At 38.4% G+C, this 21416-nt stretch overlaps 1 protein-coding gene and 1 long non-coding RNA gene across 2 annotated transcripts; both read right to left on the bottom strand.

Annotated features, from left to right (window-relative positions):
• Window positions 1-13516: 13516 nt before the first annotated feature.
• Window positions 13517-15489, bottom strand: LOC137133497 (uncharacterized). Its single transcript, XR_010915247.1, has 3 exons — window positions 15371-15489; window positions 14734-15123; window positions 13517-13963 (listed from the first exon to the last, which is right to left on the bottom strand). It is a non-coding gene; the product is annotated as an uncharacterized lncRNA (long non-coding RNA).
• Window positions 15490-17753: 2264 nt separating this feature from the next.
• si:dkey-10c21.1 (uncharacterized) lies at window positions 17754-20150 on the bottom strand. Its single transcript, XM_067517165.1, has 5 exons — window positions 20058-20150; window positions 19419-19812; window positions 18895-19035; window positions 18677-18708; window positions 17754-18201 (listed from the first exon to the last, which is right to left on the bottom strand). The coding sequence occupies exons 1-5, from the start codon at window positions 20058-20060 to the stop codon at window positions 17914-17916; spliced, it is 858 nt and encodes a 285-aa protein (XP_067373266.1). The 5' UTR covers window positions 20061-20150; the 3' UTR covers window positions 17754-17913.
• Window positions 20151-21416: the final 1266 nt, after the last annotated feature.

Below are 21416 nucleotides of genomic sequence, written 5' to 3'. Positions count from 1 at the left end.
CTTTAAATGGCTGCAGTGTAAATCATAACTCGAACACTGTATACTACGTGCATGATTGTGACGTGTCAAGCGTAAGTCAATTACACGAGTAAGTAAATACATCATGTAGACAGGCAAAAACATTGTAGTAGTGTTTCATGGAAAATTTCTTGTTGATTGAGAAATTTCCTCAGAATAATTATGTTACGTGCAACAACAAAAGTTATCGAAAATATAGAGCGATGTTCCCAGAGGAGCAGTGTTCCAAAGTTACAGGAAACATCTAAGAGGAAACCACGGTCTCATAAATGCATTGGTGCACTGATGTTAATATCTGCAATCCGTTACAAAAGCAGTTTCCTCAGACACACACTGGACACCAACAGGTGCATCCACTCTCCCTGAAAACTCAGATGTTAATGGGGAGATTTTGGAATAGAAAATGGAAAACCTAAAATAAAAACAGAAAGGAAACATGAGTCAAAATGTAAGCAGGCAGATGCCGTGGCCAAGATAGGAAAACATGTTTTCCCGAGATAATTTGTTTGTCTGCTTCTAAAGTTTAGGGGGAACTTTTTCGATCAGTATTACTACAAAAATTGACGCCATTAAAAGTGAAACTGATAGCGGATCTTTAAATCTAGTGACCCAAGTCACCGAGAAGCACTGCTGTGACACCTCCAAATAGTTCTTTCGGCCGTGTCAGGGTTTAAAGAGAAACATCAGCTTTGCTACATCAATGTGGTGTCTCATAATATACAATAGTAAAAAAAGCTGTGAACAAATTTTAATTGAATTTTCTGTTTATTCATTGTATTCATTGATTCTAAAATGTGATCCGCTCTTCATCCAAGTTGCAAGTATAGACAAACCCAGTGTGCTTAAACTAATAACCTAATGATTTCTCCGGTAGAAGCTACCGGAAGGGTTTGATTAAGGTTATTGCTTCCAAAAGCGGTTATTAAAAAAAAAAAACGGTCATTCCGAAAAAGGTTTGCATACTTTTTCCAGCCACCATTGCATCCCTGGGGGCATGAACGCATTTGTTTTGCTGAAATCTCTCTAAAGTTATTGGAAGTCATTTAATTAAAGCTGCCATTTGAATGTTGTTTAATTTAGACTTGATAACACACACATCCTTAAATATCAAGTCCCTAAAACCCTCCAAACATTTTTTTAGGTATGCATGATATTAAGTCCCCCCCAACTGTTTCTGCTAAAATAAAAGGACATTTTTGAACTTTGTGCATTGTGCTGCATCTGCTCCTCGTAGAGACGGGGCAGAGGAAAGGACCCCTGAGTGCTCAGGCTGCTGTTTGCATTATGGATGACTGCAAGAGCGAAAACAAGAGAGGGCAATAGAAACAGAAAATGTGGGAGTTCAAGTCTTTTCTGTTCTTCTTTTGTTCTCTCCTGGAGTGAGAGAGTATGCGAGACAGAGAGAGAGAGAGGGTTGGGGACATTATATACCCACACTTCTTTTGAGAACACAGGAAACTGCGGGAAACAAAGGAGATAGTCAGACATTTTTGTGGGGAGACAGGGTCAGCTCTCCAGACTAGGCTTCAGCATGTTTTTTGCTTTGATGGTGGTTAAATGGCTTTGTTAATGCATGCTACAGACAACAGCAGCCAGGAGACTGGAGGAAAGGAAGGCGTCTATAGAGTACGGAAGTCTTAATGGTGCCAACTGCCTGCTGATTGACTCATGCTGTATGTATGGGTGGTGAGTGGAAATGGTAATCTGGACTTCCTCTCATGTAAGCCAGGAACGTGCATGCTACATGCCAATCAGCTGAATGGTTGCTTGTCATACTTTTGGTATGTTTAAGTGCAAATTCTGGGCCCTGGCAATAGGTGACAGGAGCCAGATCTTCATTTCCTCTAGTTGTTTGATATCAGCTTGGTGTGTCACTTTGTCAAACATTAACCAAATAGCACTTATTACTTATAACTTTTAGCCAAACATATATAATTCCATTCATATTTTCTGAGTGGAACTCCGTTTTGTGTTGAAATGAATTAGAATCTTCTAAACAAAATATATCTTATCCAGGAGCTAGAACTGACAGGAAACAGTCTGGCACGTGATTTTCCCAATTTGGTCACTGATTAAATATCTTTAGCACTCCTGTCAATGTGCTGCTAAAGCAGGAGGTCCTTCAAACTTTCCACTCACAGAGGTCATTTGTCCCTAAACTTTCCCACAACCAACAGAACTGCTTATATAAGATGCTGTGCAAACACAAGGTGCACAAACTTGCAGCTTATCTTAAAAATAACAGCTTCTTTAACGTGACAGGTCACTTGGCTGGTTTGAATCACAACAATAGCAGTTTCCACACTGCGACAACGTTCTCCCATGAGAAACAAAAAGTTCACACACGAGTAACTAAAAATAAAATCTAAGAAACATACGGGAAACATGTTCTCATTGAAGTGTGGGTAGCCCTATTGCTCAGCATCATAAAAATGAAAGTTATAAGTGCTTACTCTGTCAGATTTTGGACACTTAATCACTCTCAGTCAACTTTCTAAAAATGGAAAGCAAATAAACAGAATGAAATGTCAGCACCTGAAAGCTTGTCCCCAGAGCAACGTTACTAGGACAGCTGATGACCTGCTCACATATGTTGGTTGAACCTTTGTGATTCCTTTTCCTGTGAGTTCTTTGGGTTACAGAGGAAACAGATTACACGCTCCGAGGGCCTGCAAAGCATCAAGAGTAAAAAGCATCAAATTAAGTAGAGATTAAAAACCTTTCCATTCCTTTTTTACAACAACAAAATATCACTGGGACAATCACTGAAAAAATGACTTACTGGCCACACTTTGAGTGTTGCTAATAAGCAATTTACAAAATATTCTATTGTATAATTAAGCAATTGAATCGTGGGGAAGTTAATTTGTTTTAAAGCCATAGTGTGCAACTTTTAGGAATCAACATACACGTCTTCCGTCTAGTGGCAGTAGTAGTCAATGCGATACTATTTTACAAAACACAAAAGACAAAAGACTTTCAAACAGGATACTGGGGTTTGACTCAGGTGTAAGACAAGTGGTATTGTGGTTTTGGCAGAAGTCAAGTATCAGTACTTCCTCAACTTAAAATCCTGTGCCCATCGACATAATATTAAGTAATAAGTGACTGTAAGACAAAACTGCGACTTTTGTAAATGGTAAATGCTCTGCACACATAAAGAGCTTTTCTACCTATTGGTATTCAAAGTGCTTTACACTGCTTTAGTCGGGGTCCCCATTAGTCGGGGATCGAACCAACAACTGTGGGATTGAGGGACAACCGCCCCTCCTGCTCCATAGTCGCCCCAACCCTAACCATAACCCTAGCATCTTAATTAAGTGCTTAACCCAAACCGAACCTACCCCTGATGTATTTGTGCCAACCTCTAACCAAACAGCTGTGTTTGCACGTTTCAAATCTCACATGTATGAGTGTTGAAAGCATAAAAAGAAGTGAGCAACCATCACCGTTTTGGCTTCATTATAATGACCAGTGTCTGGCATTTTATGGTGTGATGTCAAAACGTGGACAATTTCAACAGTTGTCTGCCTCCCTTTTATATGGTAGCACTGTACTGTGTAGAGCAGCAGATTAACTGTACATCTTTTATCAGACAAGTCTGGAATTTACATACACTTAAACTTTGTTGCTATATGGGAGAAAAACAATAAGTATAAGAAAAATGGTAAATGTGACAGGTATTAACTTAAAAGTGTAGGGTAAAAGATTTCCAGTGCTGTATTTCAAGAAATGGGCAATGAAATGTATGTTTTCCTTAGTGTGTAGCCTCCTCATGTCAAAATAAATATCACAACCTTTTCCTTAGCAGAAAATGAGCCTTTTCTTGCTATATACACAGTGGGTCCTTTTAAAAGGACGCCACTAAATTCCACTGCCATGTTGCAACAGTAGCTCGGACCAACCCAACACTGGCTCTAGAAGGGGAATTTTGCACTTTGATCGTGAAGCAGAAGCTTGAACAAGGTTACGCCACAGCGATGCTTGAAGAAAAAAAGTATTTACTACGTTTACAATATTTACCATGTGAATAAGTCAAGGTTCTTACTTGATTCTCAGAGTTTGAAACCTCTGCTCAGGTCATAACAATTAGGTTTTTTACCTTTACCACTCTTCCACCAGACCATCATTAAATGTGAATTAGAATACTTTTAAAATTGCTGCATGAAGACAGGTTAGGTAAATCAATATGTAGACAACTAGTTGATCAGGATATGGTTTGATAATGGTATAGACAGTATCACATGGAAATACACTAGCTACAGCAGGTGATTTCAGAGCCTGAGCGGATTGTTGCAGAGTGACGATGCTGTGAGAAAAGCTACAGTATATATAAAGTCTGGAACCCTGAATAATCCTCTGCTGCCATCATTTTTTTAACAAGGGATTTTGTGCGGTGAATGTTCTTTCCATTGACAAGTGATACATTGTTGTGGAGGATAACAAGCTACATTGTTAAATACAGCTGCATGATCAATCCTCAAGGAACAGTCAGCAATAGCTGATGCAGCTGTACAACAAAAGCGCTTTAAGACATGGATGCCACATGTTTTTTTTTTTTAATGCTGCAAGTTCCATGACAGACGCTGAAAAGGTGCTCTCTACTCCCCCCTAAAGGTCTCCATTGGACACAGTCCATGAAGGGACTGCAATTCAGACAGGGCGTCAGGAAACCACAGTAAAAAGCGCTGAGATGACGAAGAAAAACAATTTCTTCGTAAACCAAATTAGATTTGAGTGCAGACAGTGATCACAAACAGATATGTAAGCTGTTTATTCAGAAAATGCACCATTTACTCTGAAACCTAGATGAGATGTTCCAAATTGTCGGTTACACCGATGTCTGACACACTTTTCCTCGAGGTCTTCACTATACCACAGCGCATTTAATGTGTTTATTGAGAAACAGTCTTTTTGCTAGTTGTTGAACAGACATAGTTAAAATACTGTAAGTAATTCAATATTTTCAGTGTTAGAGAAAAGCTGACGCACACGTTCAGCAACAATTTGATTACAATTTAAAGCTGTATGTCTGTAAGGATCTTCAGAGCAGGTGAACACAATCTAATGGAACACATCAATATTTTGATTTAAAAAAACTCATTAGGACTAACTGAGATGCTGTGTGCTCAAATCAGGTGAACTACAAATTTGTTAAAATGGGTGTTTCTAAATTTTAAGTGTGGAGGACAGCTGAAAGTGATTTTCTAGGTCCCTATATTCTGTTAATAATGAATTGAATGGCAAATTCACAGCATGTAGTAAGGAGGTAGTGTATAGGTGGGTTGTCCACTAATTCCAGGGTCACTGGTTTGATCCCTTTCTCCTCCAGTAGCCCACGATGCTCCAATGGTGTGTTCCTCTTGTGTAGGTGGATAAAAGGGTCAAATGATTAACGAGAACATAAATGACTGAATATAGAAAATGTTTCCATGCTTTTTTCCAGCTCTTTTCTTCATTTCAGCTGAAACTCTTCTCATTATGGCGATTGCTGCGTTATGTCCCAAATCCACAGGGGCTCATGTGAGACAATGCCAAAAGAATCTTGGTTTTGGCACAGACATAAAAAAAAAAAAACCAGAGGGCAAAAAATGTTAAACTTGTTCATACTTGGATTGTTTGTTTTTTTTACTAAACACCCCCTTGCTGTCTAGAGATAACAGCAGTACAATTCAATCTGGGAGGTTAAATATCCATAAAAAGATACGAGGAAGGAAATCCAAGGTTGCATAATTCCCTGCTGTGTCAGTGGGCATTTTATATATATATATATATATATATATATATATATAGTATTAGACTTTCTCACCCACTGCACAAATAATTTTCCATACGAAACTGAATGTCATTTCACCCCAAGTTGTTCTTTTGCAACAGATAGTCTCTTTTGGACGAAAGGAAAAACTGGTAAGACTAAATGAGATCATTGGAAAGTTAACATGCTTTATCACTATTATGGACATTGGCTAATGTCAGAGTTGCATAAGAACAACCGTTTCTACACCGTTTCTTCAACTGTTTCAATGATGATACCAGACTAGACAGGGGGAGTACGATTGTGAAATGACCATTGTAGCCAGGCCAAATACTCACATCACCTCTTGTCGTTGGGAACTAAATGTTCGGGAAGAAGGAATATTAGAAAATACAAATAATTTGAGTTTTATTTAGTTTTTTTTACTTTGCTCAGAAAACATAAATCTCCCTAAAGGGATCTTGTCCAGTATCATTATGATTTCCATTCTGTAAGGTAAATTAGCTGCACTCTTGTTTCAAAATATTGTTTCTGCCTACTTAGAACAGCCACATCATGTTCAAATACAAAGTATTATGTTAATGACACAAGTGTCCTGACATGTGGTTTTGCATGTCAATTCAAATAAAACCAACTTGTACATTGGTAGAGTTTTCTGCCCAAATGTGTGGCTGTTCAGGGAGAAATTACTAACTGTTCAGCTGTGTTAATAGAAAGGGATTTTACCTGGTCAAGTGCAGGCTCTCTGGATCTTTCTGAGAGGATTATTAAACACAAAAGCAGGAGCCATCTAGACTGTGCAGTAAAATTAGACTTGCTCACCAGAGCACAGCACATTCAAATCAGGGGACTGAGTAGCATCACATCAGACTGAAGAACAGGTATGTGCTGAGATGAATTATCACCTGTGTGTGGGGAAATGTGAAAGACAGAAGTTGTTTCTCACAGTTTCTTCCCCAATTTTCTAAAAGGGCCTGCAAACTAACATGTGCATTCTGGAAGTGCATGAGATGATGAGTCTCCATACCAGCAGGCGATACACTGTAATCCTCATTAAAAAAGGAAAAGCAGGACACGTAGGACTATGAAAACACACTTAAACTTTAAGCAATGATGCACATGCTGAAACAACTAGGGCGCCAGATGCTCACTGACAACCTGACACTAACCATCGTTCAGTTTCGGGGACAAATATAGAAATTTTTATTAGGGTGAAGAGACCGGTGCACACACACTAAATACTGTGGCACATTTCGAAAATTATTTAAAAGGTTTTAAACTTAAATTTGAAAATAGAAAATGGCCACTTATATAGCGCTGCAAGGTGCTCACCTGACCCACCGGTAGCAACTCGGGGTTGGATGTCTTGCAGAAGGACACTTTGACACATAGCTGGGACCGGAGATGAAACCACTCACCCTGAGGACCCTGGATGTCTGCCTTGCCAACTGAGCTACAGCCACCCCTAAAAACCTTTTTAGTAAACTGTATATTATAGTATATATATAGTTTCCTTGAGGCAGGGATAGTCTGCCTATTTGCAACAGCTACAAAATTGTATTGTGACTAAATAAATGAAACCACCTTCACTGTGGGTAACAACACAATTGTGTCTATTTATGATGATAGTGATTTATTTTAGTTTCAGATTTTGTCAGTTCCCTTTGTGCTGAAAGATCTCCAGCAGTTACCTTGTGTACCACCTTCTCATTTTGGCAGAGGCTGCACCTTTGATTGGCCAATCAGATTTTGTGGTCCCGCCCTAGTTTAGTGCTTCATTACAGCATTAGCATGGGAATATTAAAAAAACTGGATGCATTTCAGTCTGCATTTATCTGCATACAGTTAACAAGCTGGGAACCAAACATAGTCCTTAGTGGAGAGAAACCCATATGATGCCATGAGTCACCAACTGTTCCATGATTATTCTAAGTGAGGAAAAACAGACATGTATGTTCCTCAGAATGATATTATAGCCAATTAAAAACATATATGCCTCATGGCCTCTTAGAGTACATGACAACTCAACACTGTACAAAAGGGTAAAGGGAGGTTGCCAAGAGATTTAGTGTTATCTTCCACATGGCCCTACTGCTATAGTTAGCCTCATCATCCTAACCTCTCAGAGCAAACCCTCGGAGCATTATTTCACTCAATTAAACTGACATTTGAAACTTTGCCTCAGTCTCATATTACCCGATTTTAACCTACACGTACACACAATCATCCATGTGCAGCCACCAATTTGCAATTCAGCCGTATCTCTGTTGCTGTGAGGAACAACTTATGTTCATTATTATCAAAGCCAAACGTTGCCTGTCTGCACATTGTTTTGCCGATAAAGCAGAGTTGGCTCGTCCTCAAAGAACTGTTCAAGTGATTTTATTTGAGCTTTCATCATTGGTGCTACACCGTTTCATTTAAAAAGTTTCGTTTAAAAAGAATTGTAAAGCAGATGTTTTAGGAATTCACATCCAGGAACCAAACACCATTCACATAATCAAACCCTGAGCTCTCCCTTTTCTGACCCTTATCTCACTCCATACAGGTGTCAAACCACAAACATGGCAGCACAAACACATTATCCCAGCACGGAGCCTGCTTCCTTTTATTTGTACAGCTGAAGCCCTAGTTGCCTTGGTTAAAAAGCACAAATAATGCACTAGCATTACTGAATAGATTAGGGACCTTTGTAGCCAGATGACCATGAGAAAGTCAAGTAAAATAAACGTTCATCTTGATGTGTTTTCATTTACTAACTGCTGTCGTATCTTTTACAATGTACTTTAGGCTGTTTGATTATTAAATTCATGCACATGATCCCCAAAGTTCAGTAACCTTCAACTCTCTAACTATTCCCTTACTTACATTAATACTTAAATCAAGTAAATATTTTGGGGATTTTGCAAAAACAGAAGAACATGTTTATATCAGGACAGCCAACTGTCATAAAAGCGGTTTAATAATTGATGTATTCTCCCCCTTTCACTTCATGATTTTGCAGACAAGGTATGGGATCGTTGCACCACACCAACCTTTCTGCAACATTGTAACGCACGTTGTGATGCTTTGTGTTTTTTTCTACACTAGCTTCTGGATGCAACAGCCTCCTTTAAAGTAATTTGTCTTGTCTGTGGTTCCCTCATTTTAGCCCTTAAAAAGTAACGTGAGCGTCAGTGGATGTCCACTACCGTATTGTATGCAGCACTAAACAGTTTTCCTTATCTTCAGGAAATAGCTTTGCGAGGTCTGTAGCAGTAATTTTATCAACCACACGCAGTTACACAAACATGAACAGGAGTCGTTTGTCAAATGAAACTGAAGTGAAGTGTGACAAAAAAAAAACAAGCTGTCTCAAATAACAGAAGGTCTGTGAAGCATTTAATCACAGACACAAACTCCAGAAAGAGTGAAACCCAGTATCCTTACTGAGCAGTTCTTGTGACATACATTGGACTCAGAACAGCATGAGAAACAGCTGCTCTGCGTTTGGACCCCAAGCCAAATAAATATTGAAAGACTTTCCAGCTAATTTTTATAAGCAACATTGGCTTTCTGTCAGTGCAAGGGTGAGTGTTTGTATGTAATTCAGTTAGCCATAAAAGACTGAAAGAGCAAGTCCACCAGCATAAATCAATTTGGTGTTTTGTGAGGTTTTAAAGATATCAGACATTCATCTTTGATCCACCCTGTCTGCAAAGCACATGTCCCATCATCTGTTGTTCAGCAGAATCACAATCCCTTTGTCTCTCTCAAATAAAGATGGTGGTTGGAGTTGGCAATTACAAAATGTATTAATTAAAATAGATGTTCTGTCAGGTTTTACAAGCTTTTAATCATGGTTTGCCTGGGGGGGGGGGGGGGGGGGGACCAATGTCAACTGGTCACTCAATCCACAACTTTTGCGCAGACTGAAATATTTTAACAACTGTTAGATGAATTGCTGTAACATTTTCGTGCATAGTGGTTAGATCATGAAACCTAATGACTCCTGTCGTCTGATGGACGTCTCCTCTAAGTTAAAATGCTTGTTTTTCTGTGGAATCTCTCTCAACAACACTTGGAAGACCTGCAGTTATACTTAGTAAACATGCCTGTTAACAGGTCAGCACGGTGGTGAAGCGTTTAGTGCTGCCACCTCACAGCTAGCAGGTCCTGGGTTCAAACCCCTGACCAGCCCTGGCCTTTCTGTGTGCAGTTTTGCACTTTCTCCCTGCGCTTGTGTTGGTTTCATCCAGGTACTCTGTCCAAAAACATGCATGTTAGGTTAATTGGTGACTCTCAGTGTGTGAATGGTCGTCTGTCTGTGTAAGTCTCTGTGTGCTGGCCCAGAGATGGACTGGGGACCTCTTCAGGGTGGACCCCTAAAAATGAAACATCAGCTTTAACTGTTTACTGCTGCCGTCATGCTAAGGATGGTTAACGTCATACCTGCTAAATGCTATGTTAGCAACATTACTAAACTCTGAGGGGCTCTGACATTCAGCAACTTATGCATTTTCGTATATGCAATGAGCTGACTGCAACAGGACCTCATTTCCTGGGAATTATTTGGGAACCGTGCCTTTTTGCAGAATAGAAAACAGCTTTTGGGTGTGAGTGGACACAGGGTTTTTCATACTTTAGGTTTTGACAAGATACAGTGCCTTGTTGAAACTGTTTTTAATTAATGTACAAATGTATGCAAAGTGGCTCCTAAACCATTTGTGTTTGCCCTTCAGGAATGAATAAACTGAAACAGCTGCCTTAGATTCAGTACACCCATGCATAAATAAAGAGACCACTATAAATCAAATTGCATGTGAAAAATATGGAAAAGACTACCCATTTTGGTGAGCTCTGATTGTTTGAAGAAGAACTGAATTCATGGTCATACGTCTCAGCCTGCTTGAATCTGTAGGGTTAAACAGGCTTAAATTTGAACCCCAGTCAATTTTCAAGATGTGGAAAATTGTATTAGGGGTCTTAACGCTATTTCTGTTACTTCTGAAGGTACATATGCATTGTATGTGTGACACAGACAAAATGTAGGAAGTTAGTTGACACTTGAGACTAAACAATCTCTCAGGGTATCCGTGTTGAACCCCTTTTTAACTCCAGACTATTTCTGAACCTATTTACAGCAAGCAGGGTTATTTTGGGACAGCCAGGGAACTGCTGTGCATGTACTTTAGGGAAAAGGGGATTGTGTCATATTAACTCGAAGAAACATAATTAAAAGGTTATAATGTCACTTTCTAAATAATAATAATAATAATAATAATTTTTTATTTTCCGAGGGTGCTTTTCAGATCTGAAAATAATGTATAATAATAATATGGATGAATGTTGTAAGGTTTTATTACACAAATCTTACTAAAGACGTAGCTGACGTTTGAAGTTGCCTTAATGAAGATATATTTTCTGTGGCCTTGATGCTTAGTAAAAATTGCGTGATTAAACACAATTCAAGGGCAGCAAGAGGCTGTTTAATTAGTACATGATAATGGGTTTGATGCAGGTGTAGCAATGATACTCTTGGCTTCATTTTCCTGCAACAAATGGCAGGCGGAACAGCAAAACATCACATTTAACAAGGCCTCAATTAAAAAATGTAATTTTTTCTAGCTACACAAGAGTTAATTAGAGGGTGTGAGAGTAGTTTGTGATCCCCATTTAGTGAGTCGGGTATGTAGCATTTCAAAACAACCCTTTTTTAAAATGTGGAGCTTAACTTCCTAATTGAACAAAGTGTAATCCTGTTTCCATTCTGCTGGGTGACAAGTGTGTTTGTTTTTAATGCAAAGTAAAAATGCTGGTAATGTGTTTTATCCCAAATGTCAATCTGATTTAATATTCTTTTATAAAGATGTACATGTCTGTGTTTCCTAGAAGTAATTGTGTTATGAGAAGCATTTTTACACACGTGTTTGAGAGTCTGTGCACTAACTTGGGGACAAAAAGCCTTTTCACACAGCTTCAGTCTTGACATTGCACAATCTGAATGATCTGAAAACCCTTTTATCTTTAGCACTGAAGAGGATTTTGACATGATTGGAAACAGTTGTAAATACATAGGCCGAGCATGCCTGCTAATAGTCTGCTGTTAAAACAAATACTATGGGGTTGGCCTCTTGCCTGTGTAATGGATACCCCCCTTTTTCAATGTCAGGTTGCATTCACCGTCAGGCTCAATGGGGTGTGGGGGTGGGTGGTGGTCATGTTTCGAAAGCTTGGCAATGGAGCAGCACGTGAAAAATGTCCCCTGTGTTAGTGCGGTAGGAGAGAGAGTAGAACAATAAGGCGTGTAAATGTTTGGTGCCACCATATTCCAAACCTTGTTCAACAGCAGAAAGCTTTGTTAATGGGTTTAGTGGAGGGCTGCTGTTAAATGTGTTTTAAATGATGCTCTTTAAAAAGGCACTGTCAGAGGGTCATCTGGTGGATCATCAGCTGTCACCATGAGAATTGTTGGATAATATTCACCATCTGGGGAGCAGAGAACGCTCTGGGAAAAGCCTCATGCAAAGTTTGTACTACAGCAACCTTCAACAACCAAATTGAATGCTGCCTAATCAAAGGTCATTCATCTTATGGACAGCTCTGGGAAATGTCCACTGTGCACCTACGCAATGCCCACAAACTGTTTAAAACACATGTCAGCATTTATACAAACCAGAACTCACACGACTAGCAAACAAATTATTTGTTACTCAGATCTGTAGCTTTATTGTAAAAGTGCCAAAAACATATGCCATGTGTTCAGGAGGTAAAAGCCATAAAAATGCTATAGAAAGTTTTACGGCAGTGAGGCCAAGCATCGGGTTCACATCAGGTGTAAAAGTATGTTGGTCATTCACTGTCCCCCATAGACCAGTACTAATCCTGCTGGCGTTTTATGATCTACCAAGTGCGTCAGACTGTTTCCATTCCAAACGGATCCTCCAGCTACCTTGCCCGTGCACACTTGCGCCACACATCTGAGTTTCTTGGTCCAAAGCCAAGTGTCTGAGGCCTCTCTGAAGGGGAGGGGGAGGGGGGGAGGCAAGTCAATGAGTGAGAAATTAAAAAACCCACTATATCAAGATGTGTATTAACAGGGCTTCAACAGCTGGATGACATTGTGTCCACATCCAGTCATTGAGAGAAGACGTACTTATGAATGCTGTGATGGAATAAACCCAACTCACCCTGATGTAGGATCAAATAAAGATGATACCAACCTGTTTCTCAAGCTCATCTAATATATAGTACAAAATGTATTTACATTTGATGGAGAAAGATAGAGCATGGTGTTCGACTGGACACTTTAGGGCCACAGCACGCACAAAAAACTCATGTATCATTGACATGTTTCTATCTCCAGAGTGATACTCAAAAGTCAATGGCCTGTAAGTGCACATTCTTGAAACCTGAATCATAATTCTAACTGACATCGCTGTAGCCTTTCATAATATGTAAAATCACATCTTTGAAGTGTATAGTGTGTAGTATTACATTGCAAATGTCTTAGACTGAGATTCAAAATCAAATCTTGTACAAATGGGACCTCTAGTGGTTGTGTTAATAACACGCAGCAACCTGCTTTAAGACCCTGGTGTCAGGCAGTATTCAAGTTCATTTAGTCAGCAGTGTTCACAGGTTTTAATCCAGTGATAATATTTTTTACATATCAAATAATATATAATGTGAAGTGATTATTTGTGTGGACTGCAGTGTTTAATGATGAGAACAAAAGCAAAAAAAAAAATTATACAAATGTGCTCACAGGACAATTTGATTTTATTTTTTACAACTACTCTCCAATAAATGTTTCATGGAAAATAAGCAATTATATAAACACAAATAAAATCTAATCTACAGCAGATGTTGATGATGCTGATATGAGGCTTTGCATTGTGACAAAGGTTCTTGAAATTGCTTCACTACAGTGTTTTTTTTATAATGTCTCTGAGCTGTGGATAGGTCTTGAGAACTTCAGACTCTCTGAGAACTTCAAGCAAACAAGTGCAGGATTTTTGACCCTTACACATGACTAGATCGAGCAGGTTAATAACAGTTTTTTCTGACTTTGAGATATCCTTCAGATTTTGATATTCTCTGTCTGTGATGATGTCTCTGGTGTGGACACAGTTCAGAATGAAGGTGCAATCAGCCATCAAGCAGGCGATGACTTTGTCTTTGTGCTTCCTCCACTTTCAATGCCGGCTCCTATAAAAAGGGAGACAGACATCAAACCTAAGTGAAGAAGTGGTGTTGCTTTATGGTCAATGAAGTGGGTTATTTGAATCTGACAATGATTTCTCATTGTGTGGTGTAGCCCTCTAAAACTCATTATTTAAAACATTATACCCATTATACCGTTCATTCTTATTGACATGTTGTGATTTGAATGGAGATTATGTGCTAAGAAAGTGTTGATCTATTCTTTTCAAGATAGCAAATACAAATTATTAAGGAGGAGGAGATAATTTTTTGCATCTAATCTCAATGTTGTGCCCAATGTTAAACTATTAGGTCATAAATATGGCAATATCTTAAATTTTGGCCAACAACGGATGCAAATGGAAGGTTCAAAAACCAAGCTAACCTGCCATTTTGCATTTTATTGCATGGTGTTTAGTGCTTGTGTGTGTGTGTGTGTGTGTGTGTGTGTGTGTGTGTGTGTGTGTGTGTGTGTGTGTGTGTGTGTGTGTGTGTGCCCCATGCAAAGACAGAAGCAGGACTTGTGAAAAACATCTGATCCTGGTGGAGGAAAGAAAACATACTGCTGACAAACCAAATTAGCTTCTACAACAGTGAAATAAGAACAGTTCCAACAAAAAACAACAGACATTGCCTTGATGTGCTGTGCTAAAAAAATCCTTCTACAACAGTGAAATAAGAACAGTTCCATGCTTTTCTGAAGCACAATAATAGTTTACAGCTTTTAATGAACTCTTACATGCTACAGGGAATAATTAAGACAAATATATCCTTACCAGGCTGACTACTTCCTGAACAACTCACATCAGTTGTTATATTTAAGGATTTTCCTTTTGTGCCTGTTATTCTTCTGGTGGTGACAACACTGCCACTATCAGCAGCCACTGTGGGCGACTCTGCACATTGGGTTGGGTTGAAAAACTGTTGCAGTTGATGGTAGTGCTTGGTTCTTCCTCAGAATGTCAATGAACATCTGACATGTTTCCTCTCCCGTTTGAATGATTATCTTTAAAAGCGTTTGCAGCTTATTTGGTGCACAGGTTTGATTTTGAATCTCTAGGAATTCATTAAGTGATAAAATATCTCCACACTGCTTAATGATGTGACTGGAGTCATGTGAAAGCCACACAAAGTCTGTCCTGCTCTGACTTCAGCTTGTACATAGCCTGTAATGATACAAAGAAATGGTTACAAAGTTCCTACATAAACCAGAAAATATAGACAAAATAATCTGATGGTGGCTTAAAACGTACTGTATGTGGAATAAAAAGAACAGACAGCTGCATGCAAGTACGAATGTTACATCATCACTAACCCGAGTAACAGAACAAGCATTTTTTACTAAGTGAATAAGACTCACATCTGGCGAGTGAGCGTGTTTTCAAAAAAAAAGAAATAGGACAGTTAACCTACCATTGTCCTGTTTGGTTAGTTGTATTTGGTTAAAAATACTCAAGTTTCTCTCTCTTTCCTGTGTATGCGTCTACAAAGTTCTTTAAAAGCGCGGTTTTACGTCCACTTCCGGTTTTTTTGAGAACTGACGTCACTGGCACGCACTGAAGGAGGGGCTAAAGGCAGCGACTAGTGACGTTGAGAAGAAATTAACTATATGCTTGTTGTGAATTTGATGCCAGCAACACATTTTGTTTCAGTGATTATGTTGCATTACATGAAGTCACTACATTACAGAAAAACCCCAATTAATTCGATTTTTAAAAAATAGTTTCTCATTTTTGACGGAATTTAAGTTGATCCATTTTTTGTATTTTTCCCCACCAGAGCATAGTCTGACATTGTGTTGCTAAAAATGTAAGAAGATGTCCTCTATTTATCCTTTGAAAAAACAAAATAAAGATAATTGAGATGGCAGCAAAAGTTGCCTCAAAACCTGAATATATTGTTCAGCATTAATGTAGTCAAATAAATGTGCATGTTGTCATGGGTAATAGTGCACCCTCACAGCATCGCACATGCCGGCTTTTGAACTGTGCATCATGACAAGTCATATGGCCCCTTTACATTTTAGCATAAAGGAATCGGGTTCCTAAATTTCCCAAAGAAATTTCAAATCTTACTCATCAGACCACAGGACAGTTTTCCACTTCACCTCAGTGCATTTTGAATGAGTGTGGGCTCAGAGAACGTGGTGGTGTTTCTGGGTCTTTATTTAAACAGTATGTTGTTTGCGACTGTGGCGCTGAAATGTAGAGCGCTTGTCCACCAACTCACATTTGTTGTTTCAATCCCCGGCTCCTCTGGTCACGTGTCGAAGTGTCCTTGAGCCAGACACTGAACCCCAACTTAGTTTCTCCTGGTGAGTGTTGGCCAGCTGCATAGCAGCTCCCCCATCGGTGTATGAGTGTGTGTGATTGTGAGTGTGAATGGGTGAATGAGAAGCAGTGTAAAGTGCTTTGAGTGCCAATTGGTAGAAAAGTGCTATTTAAGTGCAGATAATTTACCATTTACCATTTATTTCTTTGTATGGTGGAGTTTCGACTTTTTGTGGACACAGCAACAAACTACATTCACTGACAATAGTTTTAGAAGTCTTGCTGAGCTCACGAAGTGTTTTCCACTACAAAGTCATGTTTTTTTAATACACACACGACCATTTAATAGTTTTCAGCCTTGTCTCTTTGTTTGTATAGATTTCTCCAGATTCCCTGAAACGTTTCATCATATTTTGTACAGTAGTCACAACAAATCAGTAAATTGAAGCAAAAGTGTGATGATTATCTTTGTTTAGTGTCTAACCCTAACTAACCTAACCACTTAAGACTTACGAAAAAAGAATGAGAATAAGAATAAACATATGGAGGTTTTTCTTATTGTCTCTGGGTTGTTGTGACATGGGCACTTAACGTATTGGGAGCCAAATGTGACACTATGTTGCTTTCTACATCCAGCTAGGTTTGATCCTTACAGAAAACATGTGGTACGGTAGGTTCTTGGGATTCCAGCTGTTGAAAATTATTGTCACCTGTAATTTAAAGTAGAGTAGTACACGATTTGCCATCAGTCTTATAGAGTTTTAATAATGTGAGTACATTAATATGCATTAGCGTAAGAAAGTATTTAAACAATATTACATTTAATTAGACATTGTCCATCAGTTTACAATGGATCATACTAAAAGTAAATTGGGATTGTGCTTTTTAAATGTTTGCCAACTCAGGGTTTGTACTGCTGGCTAGAAAGTCAAAAGTCTGCAATCTTGTTTCTAGTTTCCATATTCTCCCTGAGCTTATGATGGTTTCCTCCAGGTGCTCCTGTTTCCTCCCACAGTCCAAAGACATCTATGCTAGGTTAATTGGTGACTCTAGGGGGATGTCTGTCTCTCTGTGTGGGCTTTAATGCCACAGCATGGACAAAAACCTCTCATGTATCATTGACATGTTTTTATCTCCAGAGTGATACTCAAAAGTCAATGGCCTGTAAGTGCACTTTCTTGAAACCTGAATCACAATTCTGACATCGCTGTAGCCTTTTATAATATGTAAATTCACATTTTTGAAGTATAGCGTGTCAAGTATTACATTGCAAATGTCTTAAACTGAGATTCAAAATCAAATCTTGTGGTTGTGTTAATAACACACAGCCACCTGCTTTAAGACCCTGGTGTCAGGCAGTATTCAAATTCATTTAGTCAGCAGTGTTCACAGGTTTTAATCCAGTGGTAATATTTTTTACATATCAAATAATATATAATATGAAGTGATTATTTGTGTGTATTGCAGTGTTTAATCACCAAAACAAAAGCAAAAAAAAAAAAAAAACATACAAATGTGCTCACAGCAGAAGGACAATTTGATTTTATTGTTTACAACTACTCTCCAATAAATGTTTCATGGAAAATAAGCAATTATGTAAACACAAATAAAATCTAATCTACAGCAGATGTTGATGATGCTGACATGAGGCTTTGCATTGTGACAAAGGTTCTTGAAATTGCTTCACTACAGTGTTTTTTTTATAATGTCTCTGAGCTGTGGATAGGTCTTGAGAACTTCAGACTCTCTGAGAACTTCAAGCAAACAAGTGCAGGATTGTTGACCCTTACACATGACTAGATCGAGCAGGTTAATAACAGTTTTTTCTGACTGTGAGATATCCTTCAGATTTTGATATTCCCTGTCTGTGATGATGTCTCTGGTGTGCACACAGTTCAGAATGAAGGTGCAATCAGCCATCAGGCAGGCGATGAGTTTGTCTTTGTGCTTTCTGATCATTTTCACTGCAGGCTCCTATAAAAAGGGAGACAGACATCAAACCTAAGTGAAGAAGTGGTGTTGCTTTATGGTTACTGAAGCTGGTTATTTGAATCTGACAATGATTTCTCATTGTGTGGTGTAGCCCTCTAAAACTCATTATTTAAAACATTATACCCATTATACCCTTCATTCTTATTGACATGTTGTGATTTGAACGGAGATTATGTGCTAAGAAAGTGTTGATCTATTCCTTTCAAGATAGCAAATATAAATTATTGAGGAGAAGATAATTTTTTGGATCTAATCTCATTGTTCTGCCCAATGTTAAACTATAAAGTCATAAATATGGCAATATCTTAAATTTTGGCCAACAACGGATGCAAATGGAAGGTTAAAAAACCAAGCTAACCTGCCATTTTGGATTTACTGTATGATGTTTAGTGCTTGTGTGTGTGTGTGTGTGTGTATGTGTGTGTGTGTGTGTGTGTGTGTGTGTGTACCACGGTACCTGAGAGGAAGGCAGACTCTCATTCACTCTACCTGCAAAGGAATGATTTGATTAATCTCTCAGACAGATATTAGATTTCTATTCTTTAAAGTTTAGGTTTATGAGATTTAGGAAAAAAGCACCCCCTCACACACACACAACCACACACACACACACACACACATTATTAGATAGTACAAATACTGTAAGTAACACAGAAGGAAGTTGGTTGATTTTACCTGAATGTACCTGTGATGTGTTCACAGTGACGGACAGATTGATGTCACCATCAATAGAGGCATTACAAATGTTATCAGCACATATTACACTGTTACCACTTGCAATATAATGTGCCTGTTCAACCTGTCCAGCAATGTTGCCTAAAAAAGAAGAAGAAAAAACATGCTCATGCAAAGACAAAAGCAGGACTTGTGAAAAACATCTGATCCTGGTGGAGGAAAGAAAACATACTGCTGACACTGAGCAAGGAGCTAAGATGGTTTTCCAACAACAGGCTGAAATGAACAGCCATTTAACGAACATACCCAACAACAACCCAACATCACTGCATGCTCAGAACTTTCTCTTTTCTTTAATAAAAAAGCCCAAAACAGACATTGCCTTGATGTGCTGTGCTAAAAAATTCCTTCTACAACAGTGAAATAAGAACAGTTCCATGCTTTTCTGAAGCACAATAATAGTTTACAGCTTTTAATGAACGCTTACATGCTACAGGGAATAATTAAGACAAATATATCCTTACCAGGCTGACTACTTCCTGAACCACTCACATCAGTTGTTATGTTTAAGGATTTTCCTTTTGTGCCTGTTATTCTTCTGGTGGTGACAACACTGCCACTATCAGCAGCCACTGTGGGCGACTCTGCACATTGGGTTGGGTTGAAAAACTGTTGCAGTTGATGGTAGTGTTCTTGGTTCTTCCTCAGAATGTCAACGAACATCTGACATGTTTCCTCTCCCTTTTGAATGATTATTTTTAAAAGCGTTTGCATCTTATTCGGTGCACAGGTTTGATTTTGAATCTCTAGGAATTCATTAAGTGATAAAATATCTCCACACTGCTTAATGATGTGACTGGAGTCTTGTGAAAGCCACTCACAAAGTCTGTCCTGCTCTGACTTCAGCTTGTACATAGCCTGTAATGATACAAAGAAATGGATACAAAGTTCCTACATAAACCAGAAAATACCGACAAAATAATCTGATGGTGGCATAAAACGTACTGTATGTGGAATAAAAAGAACAGACAGCTGCATGCAAGTACGAATGTTACATCATCACTAACCCGAGTAACAGAACAAGCATTTTTTACTAAGTGAATAAGACTCACATCTGGCGAGTGAGTGTGTTTTCAAAAAAAGACACAGGACAGTTAACCTACCATTGTCCTGTTTGGTTAGTTGTATTTGGTTCCAAAGACCAACGTTTCTCTCTCTTTCGTGTGTATGTGCAGTTCTACTTCCTTTTTCCTCTTTAAAGGAGGAGTTACTGTACAATAAACTTGAATTGAGGGAGTGGCCAGGCAGTGTTTATGACGTGTTTAGTCTGCCTGCCAAGATCTGCATTGTATTTAGAATAAATGAGGGGGCCAAAGGTTTTATATAAAAAGTTATATAATGCACTCCAGTACCACTCCACTACCCACTTTGACCCCAATAATAAACAGAGAGTAGAATTATCAACTTTCTGACAGTTTCAACTCAAAACTGAGAAATGATAACATTGTAAAAGCAGAATTTATGGCAGAGCTGCTGTGTTGGATTGGATTAGATTGTAACGGTGTACCTAATTATGTGGTCAGTGAGTGTTCTTTCTTTTGTTTGGTTTTGTTGTTTTGTTTTTTTTTACTTTATTGTGATTAAAAAAGTTCACAGAGAAATTCTGATTTACAATAGACATACAAAAAAATACAACAACAACAACAGAATAGTGCTAGTAGCATAATGTAAACAAAATGTTTAACAAAGTACAAAATATCATTGTTTTTAAGGCCTAGATTCAAGAAATGTACTGTCAGAGTTCCTCCAATGGGGTGTTAATAAAACAACAATTTTTATTGATGTGCAACACCAAAATAAATGAACACCAGTCTCAAGGGAATTGCAGCAAAAATTACAATCTAAGTCAATGTTCGTTTTTCGATATGTTTTAACTGGGTAGACTTTATGAATAAGTTTGGAATATACCTATTTTACCTGGCGATCGGGTAAAAGCCAGACCTTATATCATCCACAAAACCATTCCAGTTAGAAACAACAGCATTTGGTATTGTGGTGACATATCTCTGAGGTATATTTCTTATAGACCTATTCTTGCTATAGGGGTGTGAGGAGAGACAGATATTGCCTAAAATAGAATGGACTGGAGTGAGAGGAAGTAGAATAAGATGATTAACATGCATATGCCAGACAAGATTGCACCAAAAACCTTTGCATAATCACTTGTAACATGAATATTGTACTGCAGTAAAAGTCTGCATAGGTAAGTAGTGAACAATCTCTACTGAATAACTGATCAATTAAGAGAATGTTAATTTGGAACCAATATTCCAAAATTTTGTTGTATTGTTCCATGCAAAATATGTATGGGGTGAATAAATATGCTTGTAAATAAGTGACCATGTTAGAAAGGCCTGGTGATAGAAGGCAGATAGCTTTATTGGGATTTTGATAATTTTGTAGCTGCAAAAGGGGCCAGTGAGTGAATACGACTGGTATCAGCGACTAGTGACATCACGGCA

Source organism: Channa argus, chromosome 9 (assembly GCF_033026475.1).
Source record: "Channa argus isolate prfri chromosome 9, Channa argus male v1.0, whole genome shotgun sequence".
Lineage (NCBI taxonomy): Eukaryota > Metazoa > Chordata > Actinopteri > Anabantiformes > Channidae > Channa > Channa argus.
The sequence above is the reverse complement of the archived record's forward strand: the minus strand, read 5'-3'. Positions and strand labels throughout refer to the sequence as shown.

Excerpts from the sequence above, each read along its gene's own strand:
- si:dkey-10c21.1 (XM_067517165.1), bottom strand. Across the intron at positions 19,036-19,418 it reads TTCAGGAAGTAGTCAGCCTG|GCAACATTGCTGGACAGGTT; the intron begins GTAAGGATATAT and ends CTTCTTTTTTAG. Across the intron at positions 18,202-18,676 it reads AGAGTCTGCCTTCCTCTCAG|GAGCCTGCAGTGAAAATGAT; the intron begins GTACCGTGGTAC and ends CCCTTTTTATAG.